Source organism: Myotis daubentonii, chromosome 2 (assembly GCF_963259705.1).
Source record: "Myotis daubentonii chromosome 2, mMyoDau2.1, whole genome shotgun sequence".
Classification (NCBI taxonomy): Eukaryota; Metazoa; Chordata; class Mammalia; order Chiroptera; family Vespertilionidae; genus Myotis; species Myotis daubentonii.
Window position 1 is genome coordinate 13,066,649 of NC_081841.1, and position 12,581 is coordinate 13,079,229.

Genomic DNA, 12,581 nt, shown 5'->3' on the forward strand with positions numbered 1-12,581 from the left:
GATGGCCCTACCCAGTGATCATGGTTAGTACCGCCAGCAAGTCACAGTGATGTCATATTATACTACAATATGATGAGGACATTCTTCCTCAAACTCTATAACCCCTGTCTAACCATAAGAAAACAGCAGACAAATCCAAATTTAGGGAAATATCTCAAAATTTCAACCAGGAGGCTTCAAAAGTGTCAAGGTCACGAAAAACAAGGAAAGGCTGAAAAAATGCCAGGAGATAGGATGACCAATTGCAACAGAATGAAACGGAATCTTGGGTTGGGTCCTGGAACGGGAAAAGGGTATGAATGAAAAACTAATAGAATCCAAGGAAAGGCTGTAGTTTAGTTTACAGCACTGTACTAATATTCAATTTCTTCGTTTTGACAAATGTACTGTTTATGTAAGATGTTAAGAATGGGGGAAGCTGAGGGAAAGGTATACAGGAACTCTCTGTGCTGCCTTTATACTCATCTGTAAAACTATAATTATCTTAAAATTAAAACTTTTCAAAAAGTGATTCTATATGATGTCCCTAATGGGATAAACTGCTGATAGCCCACCCAAATGCCATTATGGACTTGTGGATATGAGACAGGCATAAGTGCATCATAATCATTTCTTAGTGATTCTTACCTCCGATATTTTTTTTATCAATCTGATGTCCCTAGGATTGTCATATGGGCCAAATATATAAGATGATGCTTTTCTTCTTGTGAAAAATTTTGGTTTATTATGGTAATCTGTACATTATCTTCACAGACTGACATATTGTATCTATATATCACAGTGTTGTATATGACTTCCTTGAAAGCGTTCTTTTGAAAAAGAATTAAGAAGTCCAGGTAAACAGGGATAAAAATATTTTAATTATTGAAATACATTGGTAAATTGAGTAACTTACATTGGAGTACTAACTGGATACACATGACATCATCAAATTAAAAACTTTGCAAATATCCTATTAACCATCCCTCACAGGTCCTTGAAATAGTATAGAATTAACATGATGAGAGGCTGTGATCATTCGAAGGTAGAATGGGAGACGCAATGGCTATGAAGTGTTTGTATTCAGAGCCTTGAACTAAAGGAAACAGGAAGATAATCAAATGTGTATAGCATTGCCAGTTTCAGTCATTTATCTTTAATACTGCAATGGCATACATTGTTCCTAATAAAGGAAATTCTCTGACATTTAAATAAAGCTGAAAACCAAATCGTAAAAAAAAAAAAAAAAGGGGGAAAGAGATAACATTAAGAATCAATTTAACAATTCTACAGCTAAAAATTAATGTGAAGTAGAAATAGTGAAAGATAACAGACAAATATATTATTTCAGGGAATTCGTCTCTAGTGCCTTATTATCTTCAGTTACAAATAGAATAAGGACTTGGTTATATAAAAACTATCAAAAAAGTATCAGTGAAAAGACGTCATCTTCATGAACCGGTTGAGTGGCCAGGGTGGAAATGCTGCTGGCGCAGAGCAGGCTGGCTGGGCAAGTCTGTTAGCTCGTCTGTCGTAGGTGGACCGTGGAAAGTTCCATATACAGGTGTACTGTCTAAGTCCTTTCTAGTAGCACATCGTTCAATAGGCACCCATGGCTTTAACCACAGACTTAAGACCTTTGGGGAGGTTGGGGAGGCAGGTGACTGTTTAGAATTTCCTTGGAAATGTCTGCACATTGCAACGTCTCTAAATCTTGATGAACACGCTATGAAGATAACAGACAAAGGGGAAATAATTAGCAAGCTTGAGAAAGTACAACGTCAATAAAAATATATCAGTGCCTGGCCGGCGTAGCTCAGTGGTTGAGCATTGACCTACGAACCAGGAGGTCATGGTTTGATTCCCGGTCAGGGCACGTGCCTGGGTTGCAGGCTTGATCCCCAGTGTGGGGCATGCAGGAGGCAGCCAATCAATGATTCTCTTTCATGTTTGATATTTTTATCTCTCTCTACCTCTCCCTTCCTCTCTTAAATCAATATACACTGAGTGGCCAGATTATTATGACCACCCAATCGGTAGTTCATTGGGCCACCTTTTGCCTTCAATATTGCAGCGATTCTTCTTGGCATTGACTCCATGAGATGTTGAAAGGTGATGCGAGGAATCTGACACCATGCCTGATGAATAGCACTGCCCAGTTCTGTGAGATTTGATGGTTGTGGAACCAGCTGCCTGATGGCTCTTTTAACTTTGTCCCACAAATGCTCTATTGGATTGAGATCTGGTGATTGTGGGGGCCACCTAAGCAAGGTAAAGTCGCCCTCATGTTCTTGAAACCACTCCTGCACAATACGAGCACCGTGGTATGGCATATTGTCTTGTTGGAAGAAGCCATCTCCATTGGGATATGCCATCAACATGATAGGATGAACTTGATCAGCAACGATACTTAGGTATGTTGTGCTATTCAGACATTGTTCTACACAAATTAAAGGGCCCAAATCATGCCAGAAAAACATGCCCCAAACCATAACACTGCCCCCACCAGCTTTAAGGGTTGTACTCATGCATGTGGGGTGCATGCTTTCATGCTGTTTCCACCAAATTCTCACTGCCATCTGCATGATGAAACTGGAAACGTGATTTACTGGACCACATGACTTTTTTCCAATGTTCAACTGTCCAATCCTTGTGTTCCTGTGTGAATTGGAGACGTTTTATCTTGGTAACTGCAGACAGCAAAAGTGTTCAAACAGGCCTTCGGCTTCCATATCCCATACGATGCAGTGTACAGCTAATTTGCCTACAAATGTCAGGTGGTCATAATAATCTGGCCACTCAGTGTGTGTGTGTGTGTGTGTGTGTGTATCAGCTGAAGGTCTATCAATTATTTACTTATTTTCTTTAAAGTAAAACACACGTTCAACATTCGCTTACTGTTAATACATAGCCAGCACAGCGCTAATCACTGACTTATATAACGGGGCAAAGTCAGGTAGAAAAGAAGACTCATAAACTTACAATTAAAACATGTCATAATAATTCCCAAAATTAGCTGCATATCAGCATCACCCAAGTTGAAGGTACAGACTGCTCAGCCAAAGCCCCGTCCCTTCCCTACTTGGGCAGGCTCTCCTGGGAGGGGTCCTGCCATCCACATTATGTCGAAGGGGGGTGCTGACTAGCTAGCTAGCCCATCCATTGGCATCTGAGAGCATCCCTGAGCTCCTCTGTGCTGGCAGTACTCCACATGTCTAAGTGGGCATAACTTTCACCCTCAAGTCATCTGTATTAGAAACTACACATTTATATCGTGATACAAGTATTCTTAAAAGATTCTGAAATCACTCCTCAATTTGCTTCAAAAAGCACCCAAGTCAACTTTGAACTTCAGTCATTGAGTGAGTTCTGGGGCTTTATTTAAAAAGAGATTTTACGTGGGAGGCCACAAAAAGGTGTCTCCACTCCTCTGCATAAAACGTCTTTCTTGCCAAAGGACAGTGTTCTCGTCAGGGTTTCTGCCCAGTCATTTAAGCCCAGAAAGCCATGAGTTCAGATGGGTTACAGATAAGCACCACATGGACGCTTAGCAACTAGGGAAAGCGGACAGCCTTTCAACTTGGGAAACGTTGCGGGTAATTCAAAGGAGGCCAAAGAAAAAACCAGGATCAAGCCGGTTGTGTAGAAATAGGGAAAACTGAGAAGAGAGAGGGATGGCAATAAGTAATATACATTTACAGCTATGAGTTGTAAGGAAATAGTCTAGCCAGCTGTCTGAAGTTAGGTGGGCTGGCTTATGAGCAACAATGCTAAATTGTTATCAGGGAATTTTAGATGCACATACGAATTTTAGCAATCATCTTGCCTCCTCTGCGAAAACTAAAAGTGAGAGGAGCTGAGAGAAGAAGGTAAAGGATTTGTCTAAGGCCCTGCGTTAACAGAGCCACCGAGTCGCCTGATACCCGTCTACGTGGTACCTTTTCCCACTCTATCCCCTTGCTTTTTGAAATACACCCTGTTTTCAGGAATGCTCTCTTTCAACGACATTACCTTTTTTTAATTGATGCCAATAATTAAAGTGCTACTGCAATAGGGGGAAACTGGCAGGGAATTCAGAGATCTATATGGAGGGTGAGAACTCTATTAAAGAATACTAGGAATAGAAAACCTCCATCAAGTTCCTAGCGACACTCAACACCCTAGTGTGATCAGGGCACGAGGGAATGAAGCTCCGTGAGGCTGTTTCCTTGAGGAGGAAATCTTGAAGGAGGAGCTGCCAAGACTGTGTCCCCATCCCCAGTGGGAAAGCTGATTTGTCTCCACCTGTGAGCTTATTTTGTGACTCTCCCCCATCCCAAACACCAACTCCACTACTGTCCTTCAGCAAGAATTGGTTCAATAGCAATCTGTCTTGCTAAGCATTAATTCCATTTTATAGATTAAAAAATGGAGATAGCAAAGGGGAAGTAGTGCTAGTCAGGTGGCTCAGTTGGTTGGAGTGCCATTCCTTACACCAAAAGGTTGTGGGTTCAATCCCTACCAGGGCACATACAGGAGACAACCAATTAATATTTTTCTCTCACATTGCTGTTTCTCTCTCTTCTCTCTCTCTCTCTCTCTCTCTCTCTCTCTCTCTCTCTCTCTCTCTCTCTCTCTTCCCTCTCCTCTCTTCTCCTCTCTCCTCTCCCTCTCTCTAAAAACGTGTCCATGGGTGAGGATTTTTTTTTTTAAAAAAAAAGGGGTGGGGGGACACTTTCCCCAGCTCATAGTTAAAAGAGCTTGAATTCAAACCCAAGGCTGTATGGCTCCCAAAAGAGAATGGGTTACCTCAGGAATCTTAGGAGACAGAACATCCTGATCACTGGAGGTTCAAGAGGCAAGATGTTATCCAGCACGACTGAAAGGCAGTGGGATCCACCCACCAAATGTGTTGTTAGACCAGGTGGGCTGAGGCTCTTGCCTCTACCAAAAGGATGCTGGGTACATTTCAGAGACAGGGGGTAGGTAATAAATGAAGCTATTTTCACCTGTTCTTGTTCATCTTATTTAATTCTAACTCCAAGCTCTTCACCAGGACCCCAGGTCCATGGTGCATCCTTTAGACAATGTTTTCTTCTGTCTACATTGAACATGCTTTATGATATCCGAGGAGTAAACTTGGCCTGTGATTTTACTACTCCTTCCCACATAACTTGACACTGATGGCTTGCCCATCTCCACTGGAGTCTTGGTAATGATACATCTCCTCTATGTACATTAACTAACTCCTGGCTGTTGTCAAACACTTAATGTTGATCCTAATCTAATTCCCAGCCCCATCCTCTCTAGTCTCTCCCTGTCTAGAAGGTCCTAGCCCCATAACGTTTTAGGCAATGACGAGTGAAATCTCACTGTTTTGGGTAAACTCTTGGCTTGCTTGTATTAAATGAATTAAGTTTCAGTTGAAAGAAAATGAAAAATATTTTAAAACCTGCAAAAGAAATTGATCTGATCATTAAAGACTCTTTACAATAAAACATGTTCCATTCCATAGATTTGCGCACAAGATGAACCCTCCCTCCTAATCTTGAAGTCCACGATTTCTTAGAAATACATAGTAAAATAATAGTTCATTTATCAAGGCTAAGCATATCCAATTATTTAGAAAAATATACAGTACCTCTTGATTATTGTCATGATATTTTCTTCTAATCTTAAAGAGAAAATTAAGAAAAGTTAAATATTCAGAACATATTCTAGTTTCTCATAAAAGCACAAAGAATCGTGACATACATTATTTGCTAAGTCAAATCATAAAGTAGAGAAGCAGCAATGAGGAACAAATAAATAACGTATGCTAAAATTAATGCCATACAGCCTTGTGTGCACATTAGATATATGAATAGCTCTTCAAAACTCATGAGACAACTGTGCAGTGCCCAGTAAATCAGCACTCTCTACCACAACCCTCACTTAAAAGTTGACTTAAGCAAGAAGCTATCTACAAAGTTGCAGTCACACCTATTATCAAAAGAACCTCGTTCACTTCACAATTACTGTTAACCTTACTTCATTTAATTGTGCAATAGAGAGTTACTCTTCCTCCAATCGCTAGACTGATTATCTTGTGTGTTCTACATATAAGAATTTACTTGTATGTTCTACAAAAAAAAAAAAAAAAAACCCGTAAACTGACGGACACATTAACTTCCATTTTCACGCTGATCACCACTGAAATTAATTAAAAATGAAACATACCAATACCCCTGGAGCATAACCACAAACAGAGGCTAAATTATGGCTCTCATCATAGGAGTGGTAATTTCAACAAATGGTTCCAAGACCAGAGACCTGGCTCCCTGCTACTCAGTAATATGTAGGTGGAGATAAGGAGGCTGAAATTTAAATTTCATATTTTTCACAAAACACAAAATACATCTTTAGAGAAAATAAACATCACGTGATTTTGCTTACTTTTTTGAACTGTCTTTGTTGGATTGGATACCATGTTGACAGCTTCAGATGGGAGACCAACATACACTCCTCCATAGTTTCTTCAAGAAGCAGATATAGAAAAATCAGACCAATTTCGATGGAACTTTATATTTGAAGAAAGCAATAGAAGCATGGAGTAATTCAAACAATTAAAGAATTATTAAAATAACTCATGTTTTTTTGTCAAAAGTAGAATTCAGACTGTTATTGCCTTTGGAAATGTAATTTATTTTCTATTAAAAGAAGCTACATATATAAAAGAAAGCTGTATTAAGTTAGTAGAAATTTTAGATATTTTACTTACAATAGGAAAGAAGAAAAGAGATATAGAAATAAATATCGGTGGAGTGACGTAATATTTATCAAGAATTCCCAGGGCCAAAGTGATATTCAATGCTATGGGCCTACAAAAACATTTCAGCTATAGGTAGACATAAATATAAAATTCCGAGATAGAGAGCTAAGGAGTAATGAGAGCAGGGAGAGTTAACCAGAGGAGGAATGGGGAGACGGAGAAGGCTGCAAGAATAAAGGGAGGTCACCCAGTCAGGAAGAATAGCACATGCAATGGCCACAGGGTGAAAACTACTAGAGGCCGCGTGCATAGGACAAAAACCAAACTCGCTTGAAAGAGGCAAAGATAATGAACCCTGGGCTAGTTCTTTTCCAGATCACATACTCCATGCCAAAAGTTGTCTTGGTGGAATCTCTATTCTACTGGTAGTGTGCTACAGTGTTAAATTAAATTTGTGAGTCAAATTAAAGCACGTTAAATTACATCCATGAGATGTGGCCAAAATTATTCAAATTAAAGCCAGCTTCACTATCAAACATACCGCCTCTTGTCATCTTCTGTTAACGAGTCTTCTGTTCTGAAAGATCAAAAACATATTTATGAGCCATTTGGTTATGTAGTCAAAGACTTCATTTTTGGTTATGAGAAAAGGAACTCTGAGTTAAAATCTATTTGATTTCAAGTTCTTCCATCAAGTATCTTGGTTACACAGTGTCCTGGCTCCACCTCAATCATTCATACACTAAAAAAATTGGTGATTTTCTACTTAACAAACCATGCAAACCCAACAAATGCCAGAAAGCTCAACTGCAAACAAAATTAAATGCTGAGGGCAGCCAACATGGGGAAGAGCACAGAAATGAGGCGTCAGGAAGCCCTGGTTCTTCTCTCAGCTGTGCCACCCGCCCCCTGTGTGACTGACAGGCTGCGGGCAAGTGGCCCACCTGTATCTCATTTGAAAAATAAAGGGGTCGACCAGATGGCTCTGAAGGTCCCTTCCAGGGTCCTAATACACTATGACTTTGTATTTCTCATGCCAGTTCAGTGGAGCAACTCCAGGTATGAAGTATTTCTTTAGTGCAAAAAGAATTCATGTCAGCCGAAACCGGTTTGGCTCAGTGGATAGAGCGTCGGCTTGCGGACTGAAAGGTCCCAGGTTCGATTCCGGTCAAGGGCATGTACCTGGGTTGCAGGCACATCCCCAGTGGGAGATGTGCAGGAGGCAGCTGATCGATGTTTCTCTCTCATCGATGTTTCTAGCTCTCTATCTCTCTCCCTTCCTCTCTGTGAAAAATCAATAAAATATATTTTTTTTTTAAAAAAAAGAGTGAATCAAAAAAAAATACTTCATACATGATCTACTGCAAAGAGAAGGAAATGTTTAACGGGAAGTCTTAGAAGGAATCACTACTGTAAAATGCACAGCCCCTTTCCTGGTATAAGGGGAACCCATATTCTGCTAGAATTCCTTGGCATATTTCTAAGAGGATCAGGAAGCTTTCCTTGAAGCACTAGTTAGCATACATACGTTACTTTTCTGAAAGAAAATGAAAACTCAACGAGATCCAAATATATCTGGCTGAACTCAATATACAATTTTAGGGGCTTCAGTCAAGAAGAAAAGCAGCCCCGATGACATGGCTCAGTGGTTGAGTGTTGACTTATAAACCAGGATCACGATTCAATTCCAGGTCAGGGCATATGCCTGGATTGTGCGCTCAATCCCCAGTGTGGATTGTGCAGGAGGCAGCAATCAATGATTCTCTCTCATCATTGATGTTTCTATCGCTCTCTCCCTCCTCCATTCTTCTCTGAAATCAATAAAAATATGTTAAAAATAATAATAATAAAATTTAAAAGAAGAAAAGCAAAATGAAAACATCTAAACAGCTTCACTGAATCTTCTAATTCTAGGGACTATCTAGGGACTAATTGTGGGTTCACCCACTTCAAAGCAGTAAATATTCCAATGTATATGTACATGAGATTTTACTTCATTGCAATAGCCAGTAAGCCCCAAATCTATAAAGGACGGGCTTATAAAGGTGGCAATTATCTCTTGCACATTGGCCATGCCCACAGCTGATACTCCAATTGAGGTCAAGATCCCCTGGAGGTCTCATTGATCCAACTGAGGACATAACCTGCACTGGCCAGATAATTACCAACTTCATTTCTCTCTTGCTCAAGTTGGGTCATTTTTTAATTCAAAGGTGTCAAAGTCATACTGTATTAAAAATGGTGTTATGCTCATCGAAGTGGTACAACAAAGTGTTGTTTACTCCTTTTAATTAAAATGGATTTCTAACTTGTTAGTATAGGTAATAGGAAAATGATGGTGACAAACTCGTTCAAGATTATTAGAAAGGTTTACTGGGTCCTGAGTGACAAAGGTTATCATGAAATTATTTTTGAAGTTATATGTAACTGATAGATTTGGACATATTTTCTGCCATGGCTAACCTTTTCACATCCAGTTATATATCTGTTTATTTTGATTATTTTCCTTCCTAGTTCTGCTTAAGGATAGAGTCAAAGTTTTAAAATGTATTTTAACTTCCCCAAATATAACAAAATCACAAATAATTTTAATCTATTATATATTATTCAATATCCTAAAACCTAGTCTGTATTCATATGTGTCAGTAGTTTGTAATGGCATTCAAATAAAAATTGTATTCATTCTAAAAGAAAAACAATCAACAACCTCACATATCTAACTGGCAGGAAATGATCATGTAGCTACCACATTTATTGGATAATAAATTAAGCTTCAGATATAATACAAAATGTGAAAAAAAATACCACTTATACTTATAAGATGTCTATTCTTTTAAACCTTCAAATAATTTATAATGCCTGCCTTTGTACATATGCCCCCATGTATAAGACTGTTGCTTCACCCATTCCTTCCACAAACAATTATCCTGCAATACAATGATTGGAGACCGAAGACTACATGGGCAAATATGGCATGATCAGTGAGTCCCTCTCATGTGTCAGGTACAGTGTGGGGCACCTCACACCATCAGTGCTATTCCTCACAACAACTCGGAGAGTTCATACCTGAGGAAATAGGTTCAGAGAGCCATGTTGTTAATACACATGCGAGACCAACAAGCAAGACCAACATTGACCTCATGCCCCTGGCACCAAAGCCACACTCTGCATTCTCATCCACCACTCTGCCTCTCAAATAGAAAGATGTAAAAGTCAATAACACTTCCAGTGACAAACCAACAAGGTGGCTTCCCCTAAAGTGGGCTTCTCCCCTCTCCCCCCCCCCCCAACTCTATCAAAAGCCTTGAGCATCACCACTGGCTCACAGCCTGCTGTGTGACTGTCCCTGTTAGTGCTACATTATTTCCTTTAATCCTCACTACTACCCTGCAAGACCGGTGGTGGCCACATTTTAAAGATGGAAAACTGAGCACTGCATGGTTCAGTAACATACCCAGGGTTACACACCCACATAATGGAGTCAGAATGCACACACAGGCTAGTGTGATTCCAACTCCTGCTCCATAAACCGTGAGCCCATGCTAATTCAAGCCAGAGAAGCACCCTATCTCCCAAGCTAGATCTTCCCAATTTGTACCATCCCACTTAGGAAAGAGGAACCAAGATGGTCGAAGAGTCTTAGTCAACGTTTCGTTAGCATTAGGAGAAACCCCTAGCAGCTGCCGTAGTCACCGTAGTCAATCCATCTTCGCAGAACTTGACAAACTGCCGCGGAACTCATTTTTATCCAAGTGCCAAAGTTGTCCTGATCAGATGTTACATTAGAATTTATTCGCCTGAAAAATCAGATCCAGACTGAGATTCAGTCAGAAATGATGCTTGGTCCAGGGTAAACGAAATCCACCCTCGCCGGTCTGGCTCGGTGAATAGCGTGTAGGCCTGTGGACTGAAGGGTCCTGGGTTTGACTCCGGTTGAGGGCACATCATCATTGATATTTCTATCACTCTCTCCCTCTCCTTTCCTCTCTGAAATCAATCAAAAATAAAGTAAACTAAATCCCCTCTGAACAGATAGGTCCAAGCCATTGTGTTTCACTGCCTGAGGACCAATTGCTGCCCTGCTCATGTCCAAGAGGACAGCACGCTACCAGCTGGGATGACGTGGTCTGGCCCCAACTCCCCAGGCTGTGGCCTCAGGAAGAAGAATTTGCAGCAACAAAGCTTCCTGGCTAAAGGAAGGCCCGGAGCTGTTGAGCCACAGGCCCTGGAAAACCGGAGGAATTGCCACAAGGTCACTACTGCTGCGGGCGAGAGCTGCAAAATCCTCCTGGTGTGGGGGACTAACTTTTCTAAAAGAGCGTGGGGTTATTTTAGATTTTAAACTATTTTCTTTTCCTGGAGTACACAGCCTCCCTTTTCACCAGGTTATAATATTTTTTGCTTTTCGTTTTTCAAATAATTTTTTATTTTTTCAATCACAGTTGGCCTACAATGTTCTATCAGTTTCAGGTATACAACCCCGTGATTAGGCATTTATATAACTGACAAAGTGATCACTCCAATCAATCTGTACCCATCTGACACCATATACAGTTACTGCAATGTTACTGATTATATTCCCTTTGCCGGACTTTACATCCTCCCGACTGCTTTGTAACCACCAATCTGTACTTCTCAATCCCTTCATCTGACAGGTTCTTTCTTGTTCATATGGGAAGTGGATATTATCTTGAGGCAGTTCAAAACAGGGGGGTTAAGTTAATCTGACCACTAAACCACTGAGCAAGAAATGTAAGTCTTTGGGATTCTAATCCTTGGGAGAGTCTCAGGTTTGGAATGATGCCCTGGCTGTCCGCACACCGGGGCTGCCCATCTGGACACCATTTTAAGATATCATTGCGCTCGTTTCCTCTTGCAAAACACATTTTGAAAGGTTTTGTTATCAACCGGCCTTCACAGCGAATTCACTGATTTTTCTTAGACATTCAGATGCCAAAGGGAGCTTGTGATGAGCCTGGGATATCCCAGGTTCCCGCTGGGAGCTGATGTAATGGAATCTGGTGAGCCTGTGCGGCCTCATTGTGGGTAAATGCAGGTTTCCATTCAGTTTCTGAGGGAATGAAATTAATCCATCGTGGTCCTTCTTCGGCCTCACAAACCCAGAACGTCCAGGTGAGGACCCTGCTCAGGTCAGCGCCTCCCCACCAGGGAGCTCTGGGTTGAGCCCGTCTGCTTCACTGAGGACTTGATTATTTTTCTTTCCTGGTCACTACAGCTTACGTGGGAGAAGGGTGGCTACTGGGTGGCCTGCAGCTGTGATGGCTGATGGTTTATAAAATCTGTCCCCCAAACCGTGAAGGGGGAAGGAGGGAGAACAGAACACAAAGCCACACCTCCCGGCTCTGGGAGGACAGTGGCATGGACAATCTAGAAAGTCCTTGCTGCCAGTGCTGGAGCCATTCAGGAAAAGCAGCAAACGAGATGACCTCGCCCGTGAATCTTCCCTTCGAGAGGCGAGCCCGGAGATTAGATTATTCCATGCTGGAACAGATCAAGTGAAAACGAGGCCAGCTCACAGCAGATGAACTGGCAAAGAGGCCAAATGCTCTGCTGTTCTTGATGACACTACTCAGGAGTTACTGGTCCAAGTACCGCTATGACTCAGCCGGCCCATAATCTTGCTCCTTCAGAAAAGGAGCAAGTGGACAGACATCAGCCAGGATGAGCCTCCTCGGGGTAATGCACTTCTAAGTAATAGTTCTAACAGCGTTCAGGAGTCAAGGCCCAGACACCAACAAGCAGAGGTGCTGAAGAATAAGAAATCGACCGCAAACGGGGAAGATACCTTGAAAATAAGGCTTCTACCAAGAGAACCAAAAATATAGGGTTATAGGAGGTAAGGGACCAGGTA

General features: G+C 41.2%; 1 protein-coding gene across 1 annotated transcript in view; it reads right to left on the minus strand.

The window, feature by feature from the left end:
• Positions 1-837: 837 nt before the first annotated feature.
• Positions 838-12,581, minus strand: part of C2H12orf75 (chromosome 2 C12orf75 homolog) — a 36,327-nt gene continuing 24,583 nt past the window's right edge. The window contains exons 3-6 of the mRNA XM_059681774.1: positions 7,251-7,286; positions 6,394-6,473; positions 5,600-5,632; positions 838-1,705 (exon numbers count right to left, since the gene is read on the minus strand). Of these exons, the coding sequence (XP_059537757.1) occupies positions 5,628-5,632; positions 6,394-6,473; positions 7,251-7,286 (121 nt within the window). The 3' untranslated portion in view covers positions 838-1,705; positions 5,600-5,627. The remainder of the gene's footprint in view (positions 1,706-5,599; positions 5,633-6,393; positions 6,474-7,250; positions 7,287-12,581) is intronic.